This window comes from Mustela nigripes, chromosome 9 (assembly GCF_022355385.1).
Source record: "Mustela nigripes isolate SB6536 chromosome 9, MUSNIG.SB6536, whole genome shotgun sequence".
In the NCBI taxonomy this organism is placed as follows: domain Eukaryota; kingdom Metazoa; phylum Chordata; class Mammalia; order Carnivora; family Mustelidae; genus Mustela; species Mustela nigripes.
The window spans coordinates 8,284,933-8,309,665 of record NC_081565.1 but is presented as its reverse complement, the minus strand read 5'-3'; the positions used below and the strand labels follow the sequence as shown (position 1 = coordinate 8,309,665).

General features: G+C 40.5%; 1 protein-coding gene across 7 annotated transcripts; it reads left to right on the top strand.

Moving 5' to 3' along the window:
- The first annotated feature begins 229 nt into the window (after nucleotides 1-229).
- ZBTB43 (zinc finger and BTB domain containing 43) lies at nucleotides 230-23,749 on the top strand. Of its 7 annotated transcripts, none has more exons than XR_009406382.1 (3): nucleotides 230-339; nucleotides 4,293-4,416; nucleotides 9,642-9,668. XR_009406382.1 is itself a non-coding variant. In XM_059412186.1 (3 exons), exon 3 carries the CDS (start codon nucleotides 20,632-20,634, stop codon nucleotides 22,033-22,035), a length of 1,404 nt encoding a protein of 467 aa, XP_059268169.1. In that variant the 5' UTR covers nucleotides 230-339; nucleotides 4,293-4,416; nucleotides 20,609-20,631; the 3' UTR covers nucleotides 22,036-23,749. The 7 variants fall into 7 exon arrangements, 6 of the variants coding, with proteins under 6 accessions (XP_059268169.1, XP_059268172.1, XP_059268170.1 ...); XM_059412186.1 differs by lacking the exon at nucleotides 9,642-9,668 and adding an exon at nucleotides 20,609-23,749; XM_059412189.1 differs by lacking the exon at nucleotides 9,642-9,668 and adding an exon at nucleotides 20,609-23,749 and having other exon boundaries at nucleotides 230-362.
- Nucleotides 23,750-24,733: the final 984 nt, after the last annotated feature.

Here is a 24,733-nt window from a genome sequence, read left to right as displayed (position 1 = left end):
GGTTAGGACTTCGTATCAGCTCCCTAATTCCCAGCAGCGGCCTCACTAACAGCCCTTAAAGCTAATTGACCTGCGCCAGGTTACACTGCGCAGTAGCTGGCTGCAACGGCGCGCTCTCTGGACGCCCCGCCCCGAAAGCCAGTCTCGCATGCGCACACCGCTTTCTCTCTGACGCACCCCCGGAAGCACTGGCGTTTTGGGGGGGCGGAACCGGGAAGCGTTTCCGGGGGCGGGAGGCGCAGGCTGAGGCGGTCGCGGCGGCGACGGCTTGAACGGGCCTGACGCCGGTGGCGGAAAGTGTCCGGCGGCCGGGTTATGTGAGCGCGGAGCCGTTAGCAGGTACTGCGGAGTCGGGACAACAGGTAGCGAGAGGGCAGGGAGGGAAGCCGGAGAGGTTTAAGGGCTTCTCTGCAGGTCCCGGCGCGCGCGCGCCGCTGGCCCGGCAGGCCCGTTCCGCAGACCGGGATGCTTCAGCCGCGCTCTGGCGGTTGGAGTCCCGGCAGCCCGGTCCGACTCCTGTGGTTTCCGGCCAGCCCAGTACGCGGACCGCGACCCCAGGGCCGCCGAGGCAGCGTCTCGCCCAAGGTCACCCCGTGGCGGCGGACCTCGGCGGGCCAGAGCGCTTAGAGATCCCGCCCCGGTACGTCTGCCGGCCTTTCGGGGGCGCCGTGTGGGTGCGGCGTGGCGGCCTCGGGTTCGAGCCAAGGCCCGGAGAAGCGCTGCACCCGGACTTTGCTGGTATCTGCCTCTGTTTACTTCTAAGTCGTGTCTCACGTCTGTTGCGGTCTCTGTCACCTGTTGTCACCTACCCTTTCTGCCTCTCAACTCTGTTCCTGTCAACTTTGCATTTCTCTCCGGTTTCTCTCTCTTGAGCGCATCTCCATCTGGACCTTGTTTTTGTTTCTCTCTCTGCTTTGCTTGTGTTTCTTGACCCTTTGTTTCCCTCTCCGTCTTTACTCTCATTCACGGCTTGCCTGTCAGCCCTGCGCTTTGGCCATCTGTGTTTCTGCCAGTTTTGTGTCTTGTTTGTGGTCTCCTAACCGGGTTTGTCTGGGCGGGGCGGGGCAGGGCAGGCTTGCCCGGACCTCTGAGCCATGCAGTGACTCATGACCCCGTGAAGCTTCCTGAACTGGTGACATTCTCAGCCAGTAGACTGCAGTCTGGCCTCAACTCTGACAGGTGTCGCCCAACCTAAGTGTCCGGGTGCAGGAGCTCCTTCTGGCAGGCAAACTGGAGACCATCTCAAGGCCAAAGTAGCTTGATAAATCACGCCTCTTCCTACCCATGGTTTTTAAGCCTGCACAGCTCCTTTCCTCGCTTTGCTCCATCCACTTACCCCAGGATAGCCTCCAGGGCTCTCAGGAGCCAGCTCCTTGGGTTCCAACTGCTTAACTAGGCTTGTCTACAGGCAAAGGAAGGGTCAGTCTAAGATTCTCTGCCCCTTGGGGCTCATGGAACAGGAGGATTTCTGGGAAGGCTGTTTGCTTAGTTAAGAGATTGTGTCACTGTGCAGTTAAATTATTAAGAAACCTCATAACTTGGGATTTCATTCTTTGCTTTACTAAAGTACTCACTGAAGAAGTAAGCCAGACACAGAAGAACAGTTATCTTATGGGTCCATTTATGTGAGGTATCTAAAATAGGAAAATTCAGAGACAGAAAGTAGAATATAGATTACCAGGGGCTGGCAGAGTAGGGGATGGAGCGTTACTGTTTAACCGATCCGGAGGTTTAGTTCGGAATGATGAAAAAGTTCTGGAAATGGATAGTGGTGATGGTTGCACAACATTGTGAATATGCTTAATGCCACTAATTGTACACTTTAAATAAAATGGTAAATTTTATGTTAAGTATATTTTACCACAGTACAGGAAAAAAACTGCTCATTGGAGAAGCTTGGAATTAATCAGCTCTTTGAAAATGTGATTTTAAAATTTTATTTTTGGATGTTAGAACATTTAGTCGAACCTACTGTTTGTTGATACCTGCTCTCATCACAGCTAATGTTCTTAGAAAGGAGTTTGGTTAAAAAAAAAAAAGTTGGTTAAAATCATCCCTCAAGTTTTCTTCTTGGGGCAGATTCCTGCCCTAGCTCTTCCTTAGATATAATGCAGAAATCTGCTGTATACCCATGGGAAATTTGAGGAAGATTTTACTTTTTACAAGAAGAAAGCTCTTAGGGTTGGAAAAATAACCCTGTTATTATGATAATGCAAAATTATGTGTCATTTCCTGTGTGTTTTCTGTTGGGGGAGGCCTTTGTGTACTGTTCTCTTAAGCTCTCGGGTTGCGGGTGTTGTAGTTTATCAAGCTGAATTACTGCTGTATTGAATCCTAGATACCATAGATTGTTTTCTCTGCCACCAAAGAAGGAGAAAACACTGCCAATTAAGCTATGACATGTGCTTTTTAATCATTTAGGTTTCTAAAAAAAATTATTTTTTAAAGATTTTATTTATTTGAGAGAGAGAGAGAGAGCACAAGCAGGGGAAGGGCCAGAGGAAGAGGGAGAAGCAGGTTCCCCGCTGAGCAGGGACTCCAATTCTAAGCTCTATCCCACCATCCTGAGATGATGACCTTGAGCTGAAGGCAGCTGCTTAACTGACTGAGCCACTCAGGCACCCTAGGCTTATAAAATTCTTATTGAGAAAACATTTTTAGACTTACTTAGATATTTTTAAATGACATCATTCTACAGCCTAAATAAAAAAGAAAAAGAAGTGAAATTATTTGGTTAAAGTGTTTGTTACAAACTTTTAACATTCCTACCCTTAAATACTTTTCAGTTCAGAGTTCGGTCCTTCCTTTCCTACAGTGTCCTCCTTTGTGTCTTCAGAAATACTAATGAGGCTCTCAGGAATGCTCTATCTTTGTCTCAGGCAGTGACAAACATTAAAATCTCCACTTGGCCATCACATCCTGATTGCAGAAATTTTGAAATATGCCCCTTAAAATCAGTTAAATATACTCTGTATCATTGTCATGAACTTTTCCTTTTTACCTTATTTATATGTACAGTTGCAATAGAAGGATTTTTGTCTTATTTGTAACATGTTGAGAACAAAAATTTTCCTTTATTTTGTTGGTCTTCTGTAGCTAATCATTTTCCTGAAACTGAATACTGTTTCTGCCTTCCTTGAGTTGAGCTTCTTACCCCAAATGCTAATGAATATGAGAGGGCATTTAAAACCATTTCCTTAGCTATATATTGTACTGTAATGGCAGGATGACTGATAAGTGGGGAGTTAGTGGTTAGAACAATACCTTTGCTTTTGAATCTCAGAGTTTACCACAATGGAATGTTTGCCCTGAGTTTTAAATAAAACATTCAGCAGTGGCTTAAAATTAAAGGAAGAATCAAACCTCATCAAGTAGGTAGCTAATTTTTTTTTTTTAATGCTAAAACAGGTTTTACTAAGTTCTTCACCCGAAGTCTTCCAAGTAGAACTTGCAGGGATGCTGATTGACATGGTCTGGAGACTGAAACGACTTTTCCAAAGGATAGTTGAATTCTGTAAAGTTACATAGACATTGATCAGTGTTGGTTTTCTGTTTTTAACCAATGTGCCATGGTGTGGTGTAAGATGTTATTAAAACTGGGTGAGGGGTTGCGGGGTGTAAAGAACCTTTGGCGTTTTTTGGTGACTTTTATGTGAATCTAACATTCAAAATTAAATTAAAAATACAAAACGGGGGCGCCTGGGTGGCTCAGTGGGTTAGGCCTCTGCCTTCAGCTCAGGTCATGATCTCAGGGTCTTGGGATTGAGCCCCGCATCGCATCGGGCTCTCTGCTCAGCGGGGAGCCTGCTTCTGTCACCCCCCCCCCACCTCTCTGCCTGCCTCTGTCTACTTGTGATCTCTGTCAAATAAATAAAATCTTTTAATTTAAAAAAATATATATATAACACGGGGGTGCCTAGGTGGCTCAGTAGGTTAGGCATCTGCCTCAGGCCTAACCATGGTCCTGTCCTGGGATCAAGTCCTACACTGGGCTCCTTGCTCAGCAGGGAGCCTGCTTCTCCCTCTCCCTCGGCCTGCTGCTCCCCGTGCTTGTGCTCTTTCTCTGTGTCAAATAAATAAATAAAAATCTTTTAGAAGAATAAATAAGCTAAAAAATACAACACAGAAGCAAAGAAGGTACAGAATTGAAGTTAATATAACCAAAAATACTAGTGTTGATTAGTTTTCTTTCTGCTACTCACACACCTGTAGTATTTATTAGGAAGGTACACAGACACGGTAAATGTCACCAGCATCTCTTTTACATTTTCAACATGATTTTTTTCTTTCAGAAGTCAGTGCGATTTTAATTTGAAGCAAAACAGAGAAATGGGTTTCTCTTCCTCATTCATCCTTACTGCTTTCTGATGGCCATGGCATAAAGGGCTTTTTCCTAGGAATACAGCTTTGCATTAGGTAAGCTATGAACTTACTAAAAAGAAAGGTTTTTTAAATTTTTTACTAAAATACTTCTTTTCAGCAAAAATAATGATGTAGTTGTATTTAATTGCTCTAGACCAGAGTTGCTTATACTTCTATTCTGGGGAGGAGCTCTTGTGTATTTTAAGACTGCTTTACATTATTTAACTTCACAGGAACTTCTCTTCTGAGTGACTTGTTTTAACTTAGAAAAATAATAGATTTAAATTAAACTGTTTTGAATCCTGACCTACCCTTCTGAGATATATGATGTGGGACAGGTCTTTTAACCTTCCTGAGCTTCAGTTTATTCATTTTTAAAATTAGTATGAGGATTCAGGGATATTACAAGAGCCCAGGTTTCCCTAGTCTGTTTTGTGAACTGTAAAGCATTTGGCTAAATACAAAGAATTTTGGTAGGCATGGGGTATTGGTATTTTTATACATTTGCGCCAGTCTTTAGATTTACTGAAGTGGTATTTACTGTATTTAAATGTGCTCCCTATAGTAAGCATGCAAATTACCCTCTGATCTGATTATGAAATCTCTGGAGGGCTTCAGGACTGATGGGCCTACTTCCCTATTAATGTCTAAAACTTGACATACTATTCTTTAGCTGTATAATTAATACAGGCTACTGTTAAACTCATCAAAGTTGGAAGATACCTTGAAGATCATCTAGAGCTCGGTGATTCTTCAATATTTCCCAGTTTTTCCCTGCTTTTAAAAAAAGCCAGAGAGCCTCCGTGAACTATGGAGGGAGTGAGTGGGAATAGGTTGGGTTACTATTGGGTTATTGTTGTCATTGTTTTAAAACTGAACTATGTGCAAGATAAATAAAATTGCTAGTACATCATTAAGTCTGAAGATTGTAAATAATTTGCTCTGGAGTTTAGGAATGTATTGTATATTATAGATTATTTCCATTTATTTGTGAAAATAGTATTCACCTTTACCTTTCATACTATCATCAGGCTATATTGAGCCTGAGCAAGTGTTTTGAACCCAACTTCGCCACCCACTAGTTATATGACCTTAAGCAGATGGTGTACCTCTTTGTCTGGTTCGTATTATATATTCTATACAATAGGAATAAAAAATACCTATCCAGGGGTGCCTGGGTGGCTCAGTGGGTTAAGCCTCTGCCTTTGGCTCGGGTCATGACCCCAGGGTTCTGGGATCAAGCCCTGAATCGGGCTCTCTGCTCTGCAGGGAGCCTGCTTCCCCCTCTCTCTCTGCCTGCCTCTCTGCCTACTTGTGATCTCTCTCTGTCAAATAAATAAACAAAAATCTTAAAAAAAAAAAAACTATCCAGTGGGTTATTTTGAGGACTAAGATAAAATATATACAGTGCTTTTGTACAGATTTTGGTACAATGCACACATTTAATGAATAGTAGATACTGTTGTTATCTCTATAATTAGATTTTTCCCTGTTACCCAGTTTGGAAACTTTGTAGTCAGTAACTAGTTTACCTTGCATTACTTTATTTTTCAAACTGCTCAATTAAGATATAATTCATGTGCAATTAAAAGTTTTTTAGTATATTTAGTGGGTTAGTATATTCAGATAGCCATTACCACAATCTAATTTGAGGATTTTCATCCCCGTCCGAAAACCCCAGTTGGCAGTCAGTCACTACCGTTTCCTTTCCCTATAGTTTCTGGCAGCCACTGATTCACTTTTTGTCTATAAATCTTTCTGTTCTGGACATTTCTTATAAATGGAATCATATAAGATGTGGCCTTTTGTATCTACCTTCTTTCACTTAGCATCATGTTTTCAAGGTTCAGCCATGTTGCCACATCTGTCAGCGCTTCGTTCTTTTTTATTGCCAAAAGAATGGCATAATATAAGAATACTTATATAGAGGCGCCTGGGGGGCTCAGTGGGTTAAAGCCTATGCCTTTGGCTCAGGTCATGATTCCAGGGTCCTGGGATTGAGCCCTGCATCGGGCTCTCTGCTCAGCAGGGAGGCCTCTCTGCCTGCCTCTCTGCCTACTTGTGATCTCTGTCAAATAAATAAATAAAATCTTTAAAAAAAGAAAACTTACATAATACATAATAAAAGGGAATACTGTTTCATTGTATGGATAAATCACCTTCTATTTATTCAGTCAGCAGATGAGGACCTTTGGGTTATTTCCACTTTTTGGCCATGATGGATATTGCTATTGTGGATATTTGTGTGGATATCATACCATATGTTTTCAGTCCTCTTGGGTATAGACCTATGAGTAGAATTGTTGAGTTACATGGTAGCTCTGTGTTTAACTCACTGAGGGGTTGCCAAACTGTTTTCCAAAGTGGCTGTACCACTTTATATTCATATGAGCAATATATAATGGTTTTGATCCTTCCACATCTATGTCAATAATTGTTTTTGTCTGTTTGATTTATCATAGCCATCTGAATGGTTATCTCTCCTTGTGGTTTGAATTTGCCTTTCCCTAGTGAATAATGATACTGAGCATTTTTTGTGTGCTCATTTGTATATCTTCTTTAGAGAAATGTCTGTTTGTTCAAATCCTTTGCCCATTTTTCAGTTGTCTGCTATTAAATTTTCAGACTTCTTCATATATTCTGAATACAGAGCACTTAACAGTTATGTGATCTGCATATATTTTCTCCCATGTTGGAGGTTACCTTTCCACTCCCTGGATGGGATTGTTTGTGTCTTGCACTACCCCTTGCATCTTTCTGCTGAGCAATTCAGTCACTCCTACCAGTTCTACCTCTCTGTTCTCCATAGTCACTGTTACTTTCATGGCCTCAAACCTTGATTACATTTACTGAAATCTTTTCTCTTAAGATTTTAATCATTTATTTGAGAGAGAAAGAGAGAGTGAGCAAGGAGCTGGGTAAGGGGCAGAGGGAGAAGCAGACTCCCCGTGGAGCAGGGAGCCCTATACGGGGCTCCATCCCTGAACTCCAGGATCATAAATGGAGCCAAAGGCAGATGCTTAAGATGCTAAGCCACCCAGGCGCCCTTGCTGAAATCTTATAATTAAGCCTGTACTTCTTTGACTTACTCCTGCTTTTAAGTGCATCAGCAGATTGTCTTTCAATCTGCATATCACTGAGAAGTTTTCAGTGCTGCCCCAAGTGCCCACATTTAAAGTTCAGACGGCGGGGGGCGCCTGGGTGGCTCAGAGGGTTAAGCCTCTGCCTTCGGCTCAGGTCAGGATCTCAGGGTCCTGGGATCGAGCCCCGCATCAGGCTCTCTGCTCAGCGGTGAGCCTGCTTCCCCCCTCTCTTTCTGCCTGCCTCTCTGCCTACTTGTGATCTCTGTCTGTCAAATAAATAAAATCTTTAAAAAATAATAATAAATAAAATAAAGTTCAGACGGCGCCTTTAGCAGGGTAATCCGAGCAGTCCTTTCCACATGAAGCATAGGAGTGATCTTGAATGAAGAGCTCAGAGAGAGCTTGCCAGCTGGCTTTCTGGTGGTAGTTTTAGCATGGGTGAGGGTCTTGCCCTCAGTGGGATGGGGGCAAGAATTCAGTGTGCCATACTCACAGTGCGCTTGACCCACAAGAGATTAAAGAAAACAAACCAGAATGCCATATGATTTATAATTTTTCTTTGTTAGTAAGTGAGGCGGGCTTATAGTTTTTTCATATCTAATTTAGATACCAGAGTTTAAATAAAAGTAATAAGTTTTCTCCCACCGTTATTCCCTTGCTCCTCGTTCCCCTCTGAAACAGCTTATACAGTATAGGAATTAATTTGCTTTAAAAATTTTTCCCATAAATTATTCTAAGCCTGGTGTGCTTTTGGAAATCATTTGAACTATTTCAGAATTTCTGCACAGTAAACTGTTCAGACTTTTTTTTCAGTTCTGATAATTTATACTTCTCTGTAAAACTTTTTATCCATGAGATTTTGAAATTTCTTAGTGTGGAATTGTCTTCTGTCTTAAAGTTTCTATAATGTTTTTATAGTCCATTCTTTATTCCAAATTTTGTGAATTTGACACTGCAGTTTTAGTTTCTTCATTGTTTTAGAATTAAGAATTTTGTTTAATTTACTGGGGGGTTTAACATTTTTTTCTTTAATATTTCTTTATTTATTACAATGTATAATCACATGTAATCAGATGTGCTCTGGTGTGTGTGCCCACTTTTTTCTCTCTTTTTTATGTTTTGGTAAATGTCCTAAAAAATTTTAAAAAGATGTGTTATTTGTAGACTGTAGAGGTTGTATGTTTCATTTAAATTAGCATTACCAGTGATACCTGTCTAAGTTTCTACATTCCAGTTATCCTTTGCCTACCTGATTAAAGAATTAAAAGAGGGAAAATTATATTTCTTACTACAGTTATGTTTCTGTCACTCTTGTTTCCTGGAGACTATATTACATTTACACACAGTTTGCAAGATAATCCTCATTATGAATTATGGAATTCATCAACTAACAATAAACTTGCAAACAATAAGAACAATAAGCTCTTGTCCCATTTGATACTTTTTACATTGACTCTTACTTTGATATTAATAATGTTGCCTGGCTTTTTGCTGTTTTCATAAACCCATTCTTTTGACTTTTGACCTTTTTGATGGTGAATTCCATTATCTTTTCTGTATCTGAACAAGTATTTTGCCTTTATTTTGAAAGCTATTTTGATTGGGTATAGAATATAGGTTGACAGGTTTTTACTTTTAGTACTTTGAAGATGCCCGTCTTGCATTGTCTACAGTCTCCTGACTGACATTGTTTCTGATAGGAAGTTTGCAGCCTTTCTTATCCTTGGTTCTCTGTACAGAATGGGTCTTTTTCCCCTCTGGCTGCTTTTAAGAGTTTCTTTTTACTGGTTTGAAGTGATTTGATTATGGTATAGCTTGGGGAAATTTTCTTTATGCTTGTGCTTAGAATTTGTTGAGGTTCTTAGATGTGTGGATTTGTTGTATTTATGAAATTTTGGAAAGATTTTGACTATTATTTCTTCAAGTAAATTTACCTTCACCTCTTCTCCTTCAGGGACTCCAATTAGGTGCCTTAAAGTTTCTCAGGGTTTACTGATACTTTGTTTCCCCTTCCCCTCTCCTTTTTTTTTTTTTTTTTTTTTTTTTCCCCCCCCCCCCCCCCCATTTTATTTTAGGTTGTTTCTCTTGCTGTGTTTTCAGGTTCACTGATCTTTTTTCTGCAGTATTGTTATTCTTCAGTGTTGGCTTATCTGTGTTTTGTTTTTTAAAGAATTTATTTATTTATTTATTTGACAGAGACAGCGAGAGAGGGAACACAAGCAGGGAGCCTGATGTGGGGTTCAGTCCCAGAACCCTGGGATCATCACCTGAGCCAAAGGCAGACACGTAACGACTGAGATACCCAAGCACCCCTGCTTATTTGTGTCTAATCCATAGAAATTCGATTTGGGTGTGTGTGGTTTTTTGGTTGATTTTTTTTTTTAATAGCTTCCCTGTTTAAATACAGGAAAGCTATATTTTAAACATATGGAATACAGAATTTTCTACCAGTTATATAAATTTGTCATTTCTGGGTCTATTTCTATTGATCACATTTTTTTCTTTCTTTATTATGGTTTATATTTTCCTGCTGCTTTGCATGTCTAGTGATTTTTCATTAGACGGTAGGCATGAGTTTTACTTTCTTGGGCTCTGGATATTTCTGTACTATGTAGATATTCAGAATAGTTTGATCCCTTTGAGGCTTATTTTCAAGATCTGTTTAACAGGACCAGAGCTACATTATGTTTGGGGCTAATTTGCCCCCTCTACTGAAGCAAGACTTCTGAATACTCAAGATTTTTCACTCAGAAATTTTCTTTTGTTAAGTATTTTATTTGATTGCTCCTTCTACTCTATTCAATTCTTTGTCTGAAGGACACTAACTAGCCATACATTGGATCTCTATTCCTTTTCTCCTGTTGTATTCTCTTCTTTCTTGCTGTTTTCATAATTTTATTCTCCTCCTGCATTCTGGTAAAAGTTCCCCTAGGGTGCCTTCCACATCACTGATTCCATTTTCTGTTGTTGTGGTTCTGCACCTAATCGGCTGTTTACATTTCTGCTCTGTTACTAGTTTCTCTGCATCTTCAAGTCATCAGCCCTTTTTTTTTTTTTCATATATACCATGTCTTCATAAGTTTGTGGAAACTTTTTTTTTTTTTTAAGATTTTATTTATTTATTTCACAGACAGAGATCACAAGTAGGCAGAGGGGTAGGCAGGGGGTGGGGGGAAGCAGGCTTCCCACCAAGCAGAGAGCCTGATGTGGGGTTCGATCCCAGGACTCTGGGATCATGACCTGAGCCGAAGGCAGAGGCTTTAACCCACCGAGCCACCCAGGCGCCCCTGGAGTCATCATTTTGAAAATGCTGTCTAAGGGCGTCTGGGTGGTTCAGTCGGTTAAGTGTCTGCCTTCCACTCAGGTCATGATTCCAGGATCAGCAGGAAGTCTGATTCTCCCTCTGCCTATCCCCCTGCGCGTGTGTGTGCATGCACGCCCATGTGCTCTCTTGCTCTCTATATGTCAAATAAATAAATAAAATATTTTTAAAAAATAAGAATTAAAATGCTATCTAGAGGGGCACCTCAGTGGCTCAGTTGGTTAAGCGTCTGATTCTTGGTCTCAGCTCAGGTCTTGATCTCAGGGTTGTAAATTCAGGCTCCACATTGGGTTCCGCACTGGGCATGGAGCCTACTAAAAATAAAAACTAAATGAATAAAAATAAAAATGCTGCCTAAGCTGTGCTCTTTAGGGGTGCCTGTCTGGGTCAGTCAGTATGGCTAGTGACTCTTGATCTTGGAGTCTTAAATTCAAGCCCACATTGGGTTTGCTTTAAAAAACAGAGCTTGCTTTAAAAAACAGCAACAAAACTGTGCTCTTTGTTAACTCATTACTGTTTTCTTTTTTGTTATTGTAGAATGTATTTACAGACCTCATGTACTTACAGAATGAAACGAATCAGGTATTTTTTTTGTTTGGTTGGTTGGGTTTTTTAAAAATATTTTATTTATTTATTTGACAGAGAGAGATCACAAGTAGGCAAAGAGGCAGGCAGAGAGAGAGAGGGAAGCAGGCTCCCTGCCAAGCAGGGAGCCTGATGCTGGCCTGGATCCCAGGACCCTGAGATCATGACCTGAGCTGAAGGCAGAGGCTTAACCCACTGAGCCACCCAGGCATCCTGACCAGTCAGGTTTTTAATTCTTTAATGGGAAACATTCTGCTTGGGTCTGAAAAATTTCCACCTTTGTGGGTGGGTTGTTTTTGTTTTGTTTGTTTATTTGTTTGTTTTACCATATACACCAATGCTGTTAGAATCATCTCTTAGCTCTTTAGTTGGAAGACAGGCTGAATCATCCTGACACCAGGGGTTAACTTGAATGGCTGGGCCAGAGGCTAGGTCTTAGGTACTCTTAGGAGAGCTTGAGCTCTGTGCACTTTATTCTGTGTTAGGGAAATTGTTTAAGATTTTATTTGTTTGAGAGAGCACACGCACAGAGAAGAAGTGAGGAGGAGAAGCAGACCTCCTCACCGAGGCAAGAGCCAGACACGGGGCTGGATCCCAGGACCCCAAGATCACAACCCAAGCTGAAGACAAGACACTCAACGTGTCTTGGCCCAGCCGATAAATGTCTCTACCTCCTTCCTGGGGCTACTCCTGAGCCCCACCCTCTCATGTCAAGTTTTTTAAAAAATTTCTACTGAGGCACTGTGCAACCTTCGGTATTCCAATATAGTCAGCTACGAATGTTGCTAATCAGCAGGACCTGTCGCATAGTCCGCTCTGCAGTTTTAGCCCTGGATGGACCTTCGAATGAACAGGCATTAGCGTTCTTCATTGCTGCTACTATACCAGGATTGTCTGACGTAGTAGGTGGAGTTGCAGGAGTAATGCGTCTTTTCAGTCTGGCCCCATCTCAACTCTGTCCTTAATTAAAGTTTAACCAGATAACTCTGGTCGCTAGTTTCCAGGACTAAGGCCAATTTTTTCATTTTTCCTAGATTATTTTGGTTAGGATATGGTAGATGGGAAGAATTATATATTGCTTTCAAGTCTTCCATCTTACTCTGTGATACTGAAATTTATTGTGAAAGGACATATGACTGTAGGGTATACCGGGTCCCCTCCTCTGAATTTCTCTTGAGTTTATAATTCTCTTGTGGTGCTTTTATCAGGCTTTTCCTTGAATAACACAGTTGTATGCATTTTTCTTAATCTCCCCTACCAGATTATAAACTCTGTACAGTGAGATTCCTTGATCATTCTAGAAATTCTTCCACAGTATTTTGCATATGGTAGTTCATGGTGGTGTACTTATTTAAGTGTTTATTGTGAGTTAATTACTTCTGTCAAAGTTTTTTTTTTTTTTTTAATTGAAACAACAGCCATACTATTAATATAGGTAACAGCTGCTTGTGAGCTTATAAATAGGCTTATATAGCAGGAAAACCCAAAGGAGAAGTTCAGGCTTTGCAGGTTAGTAAGATCAGGGAACGTGTAGAAATACCACACTCACCCAAAGTTAAGGGGTAGAGGTCAGATGCTTATATTTTATTTATATTTTTCTAAAGTATTTTATTTTTAACCTCTACGCCCAGCCTGAGGCTCGAACTCACAACTCCAAGATCAGGAGTCACATTCACATGCTCCACCAGCTGAGCCAGCCAGGCACCCCAAAAGTCAGATACTTTTAAATTTTAAGGACCATTACCACCTTGACATAGTTTTTCAACTATGTTAGTTGAACATAGTTGAACATAGTTTCAACTATGTTTAGTTTTTCAACTAAAGTTATGTGATTTTTTTTTCTTCCCAAGTTTTGGGGTTTTTTTAATGTGTGGTTAAAAAATACATATATCGGGGGCGCCTGGGTGGCTCAGTGAGTTAAAGCCTCTGCCTTTGGCTCAGGTTGTGATCCCAGGGTAATAACTCCCATTTCTAATTCCCCTGAGCCAATAATAACCTCTAATCTACTTTTTTGTCTCTGAATCTGCCCATTCTAGATATTTCTCATAAGCGGAATTACACAATTGTGTCCTTTTGTGTCTAGCTTCTTTAAGTTAATGTTTAGCATGATTTGGCATGTTTTCCATGTTTATATTGTAGCATGTATCAGAGCTTTATTACTTATTATATTCTGTATTCTTTTAGGTGTCATTGATTTGTAATAATGTTAAGTCCTCTATTTCCTTTTAGATCCTAAATCTGGTTTTTTCTATTACTGAAAGAAGTTGGAGTCACCACCTGTTGTTGTAGATTGGTCTGTTTCTCTATTCAGTTTTGTCCATTTTTTGCTTCATATATTTTGTCCCATATATGTTTCTCTTGTTGGGTACATATATGTTTATGGTTGTTATATCATCTTGATAGATTGAACCTTTTATCCGTATATAATGTCCTTTGTTCTTGTAACCTTTTTGACTTAAATTCTATTTTGTCTGATAATAATATAGTCGCTCCAACTCTTTTGGTTACTCTTTGCATGGAATATCTTTTCTCTCATTTTACATGTCTCTTATAGATAAGATATAAATAAGTCATGTTTTTTAATCCATTCTGCCCGTCTCCAACTTTTAATGGGGGAGTGTAATCCATTTACATTTAAATACTGATAAGGAAGGATTTACTTCTACCGTTTAGCTGTTTTCTATATATCTTGTATGTTTTTTGTTCCACAATTCCTCCCTTACTACCTTTTAAAAACCGTTAAGGGGCGCCTGGGTGGCTCAGTCATTAAGCATCTCCCTTTGGCTCAGCAAGCCCCACATCGGGCTCCCTGCACCGTGGGAAGCCTGCTTCTCCCTCTCCAACTCCCCCTGCTTGTGTTCCCTCCCTCACTATGACTTTCTCTGTCTAGTAAATCTTAAATGTGTGTTTGTGTGTGTGTGTGTGTTAAAAAATAAAATAAAAACATTTATTTACTCTCCTTTGGTATGCCATTTTGATTCTTTTCTTTCCTTTCCATGTATAGTCTTAGTAATTACATTGAGGTTTACACTTAACCTCTTAAACTTAGCAGCAACTTAGTTTGACTAATTCAATCTTAGTTCCTTTTACTTTTTTTTTTCTTTTTTTTTTTTTAAGAGAGAGCACACAAGTCCACTTGAGTTGCGGGGGTGGGAAGATGTGGAGAGGGGGAGAGAGAATCTTTTTTTTTTTTTTTTTTTTAAGATTATATTTATTTATTTGACAGAAATCACAAGTAGACGGAGAGGCAGGCAGAGAGAGAGAGAGAGAAGGAAGCAGGCTCCCTGCTGAGCAGAGAGCCCGATGCGGGACTCGATCCCAAGACCCTGAGATCATGACCTGAGCCGAAGGCAGCGGCGTAACCCACTGAGCCACCCAGGCGCCCTGGGGAGAGAGAATCTTAAGCACGCCCGGCACCCTAAGATCATGACCTGAACCGAAATCAAGTTGGATGCTTAACCAACTGAGCCATCCAGGCACCCCCAAACTTAGTTTCAGTAGTACACACTCTGTTACTTAGATATCTATCCCTCCCCTTTCTGTTATTGTCATGGATTACATTTTCATATGTTATCTATCAACATAGATTTATAACTATTTTATGCATTTATCTTTTAAAGCATACAGGAAAAAAAGGAGTGATAAGTCAAAAGAATAATAACAGCTTTTATGTTTACGTTGCTAATCTTTATCAGTGGTCTTTATTCCTTCATGTAACTTGGAATTACTACCTAGTATTCTTTTATAGTGGCCTGATGGATCTCTTTTTATCATTTCTGGTAGAGGAGGTCTACTGGTAATGAATGTCCTTAGCTTTTGTTTATCTGGGACTGTCTTAATTTCTCCTTTATTCAAGAAAGGATAGTTTTGCCAGATAGAAAATTACAAGTTGACAGTTTTTTCTTTTACCACTTTTAATGTCATACCACTGCCTTCTGGCCCTGATGGTCTTTGATGAAAAATTAGCTATAAATCTAACTAAAGATCCTTTTTTATGTGATCAGGCACTTCTTTCTTGCTGTTCTCAAGTCCCTTGTCTTTGACTTCCTGCTATTTAACTTCTAGTGTGTTTAATGTGGATCTCTTTAATTTTACTCTACTTGGGAGTTTTTTGAGCTTTTTGGATGTATGGGTTTGTCTTTTATAAGGGGAAGTTTTCTACCAATATTTCTTTTAATACTGTTTCTGTCTTTTCTTTTATTGGAGACCCCCATGGTGTACATGTTGGTACATTTAATGGTGTCCCACAGGTACCTCAGATTGTGCTCATTTCTTCCTATCCCTCTGGCTGGATAGCTGGAATTGCTTTGTCCTTGAGTTTGCTGATTTTTTTTTCCTTTTGCCTATTTAAATTTGCCATCGAACTCCTCTTGTAAATTTTTAATTTCAACCTGTATTTGTTTCCTATGTCTTTCAAAAACATCACAAACTAGATGGCTTAAATAACGGGAATTTGTTATTTCACAATTCCAGAGGCTAAAAGACCAAGATCATGGTGTTGGTAGATTTGGTTTCTCCTGAGGCCTTTATTCTCGGCTTGCAGATGGCCATCTTTTCACTGTATCTTCACATTGTGCGCGCCTCACATGTTTCTCTGTGTGTCCAAATTTCATTCCTTAAAATAATACTAGTCAGAGTGGATTAGGGTCCACCCTAACAACAACTCAACATCTCATAGCAATCACGTTCTAGGGTGCTTGAGGAGTCAGGGCTTCAACATGAATTTTGAAGGGATATAATGCAGCCCACAACACAGCTATTATTCTTGGCTCCAGAAGTTGTTTGGTTCGTTTTTATCATTTCTGTCTCCTTACTGACATTTTTCTCCTGATTTCCTTTAGGTTTTTTGTCCATAGTGGGGTTGGGGGGGGGGGTTGTCTTTTTATTTTTATTTTCTTACTGATTAAGCAATTTGAGCACATACAAGGGAGACGATTTAACAACTTAAGCTAGTAATTCCAATGTCTGAAATTCCTCAGGGATAGTTTCTACTATTCTTTTTCTTGTGAATGCACCTGTTTTCCTTTTACTTTGTAGTTTTTGGTTGAGAGCTGGAACGTTTTATGTATTCTAATATGGTTAACTCTTGAAATCAGATTCTTCCTATCCTATGGGATTTCTTTTGTTACTTTTTGAGGGCTGAAGTAATTTGTTTACATGACAGTTTTTCCAAATGATTTTGCAAAGTCTACATCCCTTATTGCATGTAGTCACTGAAGTTTCTGTTGTTTTATTACATGGTCAGCCTGTGACCTGACAGACTTCCTTAAATACTTGGACTCAGGCCCTGGGGGGGGAAGGCAGGGGAGTGTGTTTGTCTTTTCAAAAATCTTACGGTCAAGGGGCACCTGGGTGGCTCATTGCGTTAAAGCCTCTGCCTTTGGCTCAAGTCATGATCCCAGGGTCCTGGGATTGAGCCCTGCATTGGACCCTCTGCTCAGCGGGGAGCCTGCTTCCCTTCCTCTCTCTCTGTCTGCCTCTCTGCCTATTTGTTATCTCTGTCTGTCAAATAAATAAATAAATATCTTTTTTTGAAAAAAAATCTTACGGTCGGAAAAAAGTTTATGATCGATGCTGCTGAGGAAGACATTGCTGCTTGAGCGGGCCAACACAAAGCTATGTGGATCCACCATACTGGCCAGAATGCAAACCCTCAGCTTTTGAAAGATGTAATCCTTGTCCTCCCTGGTATGAGCCAGCCACTTCAGGAATGTGGGCCACTGTCCCACAGACTGGCACAGGGGTGAGGAATGGGGTTTATAGTTGGTTTGTGCATACAGCTCTCTGGGTGAAGTTCAACGCCTCTCCCTTCAGCCAGCATTGTCTTGGTTGCTACAAGCGTCTGATCAGATTCCAGAGTTCTGAAATAGTAGCTTACTGGTTGTTTTGGTGGAGGGACTGATCCCTAGAGCTCCCTTTTTCACCACTTCCTTTAATATCACTTATGACCTTTATTTTTGTAGAATTATTTTTAAAAGTCTTGTTCTCAGTCACTTAAGATTCCACAAAAGATACTTGAAATCTTGAGGAAAAGATTAGTGTTCAGTAGTAGTGTTGGGAAAATAGGCTAGACATTTTGAGGGAAAGGCGCTGGAATCCTAACCTTACTCCTTATGCCAAAACAAACTCTTCGTGTATTAAACATTTAAGTGCTTTTTTAAAAAATGGCACCAGGGGGAAAAAACAAATGCTTTTAACTTTTTAAAAATAATCTTGGAGTTGGGAATGCCTTTCTGTGTCTAATACAAAACCCTGGAGCCATAAAAGCAAAGATTGGGTAATCTGTATACATTTCAAAGTTATAAATTTAATTTACAAAAAACTACAAATCAGTAAGATTAATTGACCAATTTATTTGAGCAAACAATATGACTGATAATTTATAGGAAAAACAAATGACCAGTAAACATGAACCAAGAATATCATTCTCATTCATAATTAAAGAAATGTTGATCAAAACAACAATGAATTATGGGTTATTCACTTAGGAGATTTGGAAACGTTTTTCCCCCTGGTTTGATAATATCTAGTGTTGTTAAGAGTGTGGAGGAGTAGACCTTATTGTTCCTTGTTGGTAGGAGTGTGTCTTGGTACAACCTTTCCGAAAAGTGGCTTCGTAATATATATCAGAATGTCAAATCCGCAGCCCTTTGACCCAACAATTCCATTGGTAGAGATTACCTTATAGATGTTTCCAAGGATATGCTAAGATAGTTATGCACAGATGTATAATTATATTGTATATATTATAATAGCATTGCTCTTAATTTCAAAAGCCCAGACAATTGAAATTCTATAAGAAGAGAGCTGCTTAAATTAGGATATGTCCATATAGCAGGAGCTATATCGTCATTAAACAGAACTGAATGAGTTCTTTCTGTGCTAATATAGTACATTAGTTCATTTGAGCTACTGTAACAAAATACCATAGACTGGTTGGCTTATAAACAACAGAAATTTATTTCTCATAATTCTGGAGGCTAAGAAGTCCAGGGTCAAAGCGCTTGCAGATTCTGTGTGTTGAGAGGACCCACTCCCTGGTTCATAGTTAACTCGTCTTTTCCATCTGTCTTCACATGGGCAAAAGGGCTGAATAGTCTCCGTGTCTCCTGTAATTTTTTAACGTTTTTATTAAACTCTGCAGTCAGTGTGGGGCTTAAACTCAATTCTACCCTGAGATTGAGTCACATGCTCCTACCAAATGAGCCAGACAGGTGCCCCTGTGTCTCTGTTATAAGAGCAGTAATTCCATTCATGAGGACTCTGCCCTGGTGACCTCATCACCACCTAAAAACCCTCCTCCAAATGTAATTGCATTGAGGGAATAGGTGTCAACATGAATTTGGGGAGACACAGTCTATACCATGTCAGAAGTTCTCCCAAAATCTATTAAGTGACAAAAGCTAAATGCAGAATAAAATGTAGGTAATGAACCCATTTGGGTAAGAATTTTTAAAGGATATATATGGTCTATTCTGATAAATGCATATAAAAATTTCTAGAAATATATGAATTTATTAATGGTGATTTTCTTTGGGAGGAGGAATAGGAACAATTGGTGAAGAATTTTGGTTTTTGTTTTTTGTTTTTTAAACAAGTTTCTGTAAATGCCTTTACATGTGTATATTATCCCCCCCTTTTTTTAAATAGCTAAAATCCAAATTCTACAGTGATGTGATCTAGCAGAGAATCTGTATACCCAGATATGGTTCTCAGAATTTCCATACTTTCTAAGTCTTATGTTTACATACTATTAACTTCTCCTTTTGAAATTACAGATACCTGGATAGTTTATTTCCTGGTCTATTTTTGCTTTAAATTATCATGAAATGTTTTAAGAGGTGTAGCCATAAATTAATATTTCTTTCTAAAAATACTATGTTACCTCTAAAAATTAATAATGAGTAACATGGTATTTTGGCATCTTCCTAGAAGAGGCAGAATGATGTTATAGGGAAAATAGCATAGGCTTTGAAGTCATAGAGACCCACAGTCAATCAAATTCCAATTTCATAAAAACTAGCTCTTATTTTAACCTTGGGAAAGTTACCTGAAATAGCTGAACTTGAGAATATCAGTCTCCACATTTGCAGAGTCATAAAGATTAAGTGGGAAAAAAAGGTGTATAGCCCCTGCTATATAGTAATTACTCAAGAAACTTTGGTTTCTTTTCTTGGTCTTTCTCCCTATCTCTCGAAGATGACTTTGAATCTTTGGGGGGTTTTTTGTTTGTTTGCTTTGTTTTTAATCTCATACTTAGAAAATCTGGCATTTAACAGTGTTTGGATATAGTATTGGAACCAGGTGACAGCGCCAATAAATCTCTCGGGTTTACTGGTTTATTTTAATTTACTATGGAATTATGGTGTGTGAACAGGATCTCAAACGAAGTTTATCTTATTGATTGTTGCTATTTGAAATTTTCTCTAATGCATGACTACCCCACAAAATATATTTACAGTAACAGCACAGGCGATCCTTTATTCTTTGTTTTAGTTTTATCTTCGGATTGAGTTCATTCAGTAACAGGGACAATATTTGCTATGCTCTTTGGTCTATAAACAACTTGGAGACCACCAGACAGAAGGAATACCTTGCCTTCCCAATTCATTCTGCTTCACATCAGAAGCTCCTAAAGGGCTCAAATTCTGAGGGCCACCAGAGAAACACTGTTTGGGGCTTTGGTGAGTTTGCCCCTGTGGTGCTGAAGGACCAAAGGCAAGATTCTTCTGGCCACTTGACCCCCTTTTCCCCTCACTCCCATGCTCGCGTATAGCCTAACGGTCTTGCTGTTCCTTACAGTTGCTGAGTTCATTCTTGTCTCAGAAGTTACATAGCTCTTCCTTCTCACAATTCCATCCTTACTTCCTTACCCCAACTTGGCAAATGTGGATAGAATCTGAGGTCTCTTAAAAACTCTGTCCTTTGGACAGGTGCCATGTTCGTTTGGAGTAGAAGTATTTACTCTGTTTTATTTAGGAGATTTGTATAGCTTACAGATCACATCTCTGTGGATTCTCTTCTCTCATTCACAGACATAGGCAAAATTGAGAGTTATTACCGTGTCGATGGTGGGTGGTTCCTGTTTTCGGCATACTCACACCTGCAAGCCTTGCTCTGGGGGATGAATGCTCCTCCCACTGGCGCCCACTGGCAAGGGGACTGGATGGAACTATGGAACTTGTCTTAGTTTTCTTAGTGATCAGTAAGTTCCTCTTTGGGCTAGAATTAGTACTAATTTTTCTTTCTCTTGTAGCACTGAACAAGATTTGTGATGAAATGGAGCCTGGAACAAACTCTTTTCGAGTAGAATTTCCTGATTTTTCCAGCACAATTCTGCAGAAACTGAACCAGCAGCGCCAGCAAGGACAATTATGTGATGTTTCCATTGTTGTCCAAGGCCACATTTTCCGGGCACACAAAGCTGTTCTTGCTGCCAGTTCACCCTACTTTTGTGACCAGGTACTCCTGAAAAACAGCAGGAGAATTGTTTTACCTGATGTGATGAACCCAAGAGTATTCGAGAACATTCTCTTATCTAGTTATACGGGACGTCTAGTCATGCCTGCTCCAGAAATTGTTAGTTACTTAACAGCAGCAAGCTTCCTCCAGATGTGGCATGTGGTAGACAAATGCACTGAGGTTTTAGAGGGAAACCCTACAGTCCTCTGTCAGAAGCTGAATCATGGCAGTGACCACCAGTCTCCAAGTAGTAGTAGTTATAATGGCCTGGTAGAGAGCTTTGAGCTGGGCTCTGGGGGCCATGCTGATTTCCCCAAAGCCCAGGAACTGAGGGATGCAGAGAATGAAGAAGAGAGCACCAAAGACGAGCTGTCATCTCAGCTCACCGAGCAGGAATACCTTCCCAGCAACTCGTCCACAGAGCATGACCGGCTGAGCACGGAAATGGCGAGCCAGGATGGGGAGGAGGGGGCCAGCGACAGTGCTGAGTTCCACTACACCCGGCCCATGTACAGCAAGCCCAGCATAATGGCTCACAAACGCTGGATCCACGTGAAGCCCGAGCGCTTTGAACAGGCATGCGAGGGCATGGATGTGCACGCAACCTACGACGAGCACCAGGTCACCGAGTCCATCAATACCATGCAGACGGAGCACTCCGTCCAGCCTTCGGGAGTAGAGGAGGACTTTCACATCGGGGAGAAAAAAGTGGAAGCGGAGTTTGACGAACAGGCTGATGAAAGCAATTATGACGAGCAGGTGGATTTCTATGGCTCCTCCATGGAAGAGTTTTCCGGAGAGAGGTCAGATGGGAATCTCATTGGGCACAGACAGGAGGCTGCCCTAGCGTCAGGCTACAGTGAGAATATCGAAATGGTAACAGGGATTAAAGAAGAAGCTTCCCATTTAGGATTCTCAGCCACCGACAAGCTGTATCCTTGTCAGTGTGGGAAAAGTTTCACTCACAAGAGTCAGAGAGATCGACACATGAGCATGCACCTCGGTCTTCGGCCTTATGGCTGTGGTGTCTGTGGTAAGAAATTCAAAATGAAGCATCATCTCGTGGGCCACATGAAAATTCATACAGGCATCAAGCCGTATGAGTGTAATATCTGTGCAAAGAGATTTATGTGGAGGGACAGTTTCCACAGGCATGTGACTTCTTGTACCAAGTCCTACGAAGCTGCAAAGGCTGAGCAGAATACGACTGAGGCTAACTAAAAATAGGATCTGGCCCTTGAGTGGCAGGCACAAAAATAAACTATGGTAATTATGCAAATCTGGGCACAGATGATGCGTGCTACTTGCTATTATGAGAGAAGCTTAAAAAAAAATGGAAGATATTTCTGAAAGACCAGCTCTAAGTAGGCCAATTTAAAAATCTAATTCCTCAAATTTGTATGTTCCTGTCCAGGCCTGGAGTGGGTAACGGGGAGAAGTTAACCCACCTCCCAGCTGGCGAGGTAAAACTTCAGGCCCGTTGTTGTGATTGAGGCAGGTGGACTTGGTGATAGAGACACCTGCGCTTGGAACTGGACCCCAGCCTACCAGTTCTGTTTCAGGGGGCAGCCGATTTTGATCACTTATTACAAGGTCATGTTGGAATTTTATTTAGCTCTCACCATAGATAACTTAGGTAACGTGGATTTGTTTTGGTAGCTGCCTCACTGAATGAAATGCTACTTAATGTAAAGGCTACAGATAATGTGATTCCTAGGATGCAAAAGTGATTAACAGAGCCCTCTTCTCTGGTTTTATTCTCTCTAAAAGGGTATTTTAACTATGGAGATGCTAAGAGGGTGACGTTCTAAGTATGAAACAACGTACGGTACAAGCTTCAATTTCTGTTAAGATGCCACTCTCACAATGTGTTTCAGACTCTTGATAAGGCAAAGTTTTGTATTTTAGTACTAACATTTAGTTTGGACAATTGTATCTAATTGCAATTCTCTAGGGTGCCAGAGATAGGTATTTCTAATTGGTTTGCTGTCCCAAATCCTGTATAATTATAGCATCCACACAGTGGGATCTGCTCTGCGGCTAGTAGGCGTCTAGCCTGCTTTGACTCTGACCGTGGTACCATTGGCTGCTCAGCCATTTCTCTCTCAGATTATGATGCTTCCTGAGGAGGTCAGTTAGTGACCACAGTTAGTGGGAATGAGCCAGAAGTCATGGCTGAGAGTTCCCTGTGTGTGGAAGATTATGGAGGCTGCAGGACACTCCCAGCGACCAGCCAGAGTCTCGGAAGAGCAGACTTTTGAGCGGGAGTGAAGACCAAGCAAGCGGAGTCTTGAAAATACACTGGTGGGAGAGGGAGTCTTAGAGGGGCACACCGAGCTAATGCTGCCGTTCTTAGGAGTGCTGGAAGGGGTTTTCAAAGGGGGAAAGAAGGAATCCTAATTTTAGAAGGTAGCCTCCAGATTCATGTTCCCAAATTCTAGGTAAAGCTGCATAAATTTACAAGTCCACATAGCTGTACGCACCAGAAGCCAGCAAGAAAAGCTGCTGTTCTTGGACCTTTTCTGCAGCTCGGTCAGATGTTTTAGGTTAAAAAGGAAGCCTCCATTCAGAATGCTTTCAGGCTGTGTCAGATACCTGAAGGCCTCACCAGGGTAGGACAGGGTGCTACTATTATGTCAGCTTTTCCACAAATTACTGGTCTTTTACTTCTAAGTGGAAACTTCTTTCCGTAAAATAAAAATAACTTTTCCTGGATTTGAGGTAAAATTTTGTTTTAAAAGTTTGACTTTGCTCTAATGTGATACACATTGCTGGCAATGGCCTCCCATCCTCAAGCTCCAACCACAAAGGCATTGGCTTGTTGAACGTTGTCTGGAAAGGGGAAAGAAAGTACTTATTTACCCGTTAACTCTTGTAATCAACATTACAAAACAGGGATCTGTTCATTAACACTGTATCATTCTCGATATATAAAAAGCACTTTGTATTTAAAACTTTATTATAAATATATATATATTGATTTTTTTAACGTAGAAACTAGATATTACCTCTTGGTTGTTTGCCACATTAATATTCTCTTTGTGTCAAAACTTCACGGTTACAGTCCTTTCTCTGCACACCTGACAGATGTGTCTAGAGGTGACTGTGCAAGCAGAGTTCAATTGCTCCTTCTCTTTTTTTTTTTTTTTTTCATGTTAGAAGCCAGTGGGTTTTAGGGATGATCCTAGCCATTATGTGTGAGAAGAAATTGGTTTTTTATTCCTACTGATTTAGTACCAGTGAAGCCATTTTGTTCTGCCAAAAGCTGATCACCCTCTCCCGTGGTGTTAGCAAATCATTTTCTAATAATTTGGAAGGTTTGGTGTGCTGTTTCCCATTAAAGATTGTATTCAAATGAGCATTGGGACATTTTGGGAGAAGAGTCTGAGAGGTAAAATAAAAATATTCCAGAAAAATCATGGTTCTTCAGTTATGCTGAAATTAGCACAGCACCTTTGTTACGAGTAATGTTAAAGAAAGCTCCTTCAGCCAGGAGTGGTGGGCAGCCCTTGGGTGACAATTTGGGAAGTTGTCACTTGTGCTGGGACTTATCTCATGTGTTGTGAAGAAAGGTGTCTTTTATTGAAATCCTTAGATGTACATCAGCTAAGTATAGAATTTAAAGTGTAAGTTCCTCACATCTGCTGTTTTAAGTTGTTTATGGTAGTTGGGGTTTCCTTTAAAATTCGGGTTGCTAGTTGGGTCAGCCAGACCCTGCAAAGTGGTTGGCATCTGAAGTGCTGGCCATGTTCAGAGAGGTGGGGGAAAGAGATTGCCTTAGTTTGGATAGTGAAAGTGAATTTTTATAAACTTTACTTTATAGGATTAGGAGATCGTACTGGATTACTACCTTTTTTCTCCTACCCACTCTGGGTTGGATAGTCTCTCTCCGTAGCCTCAGTACAGCTTTAGAAAATCT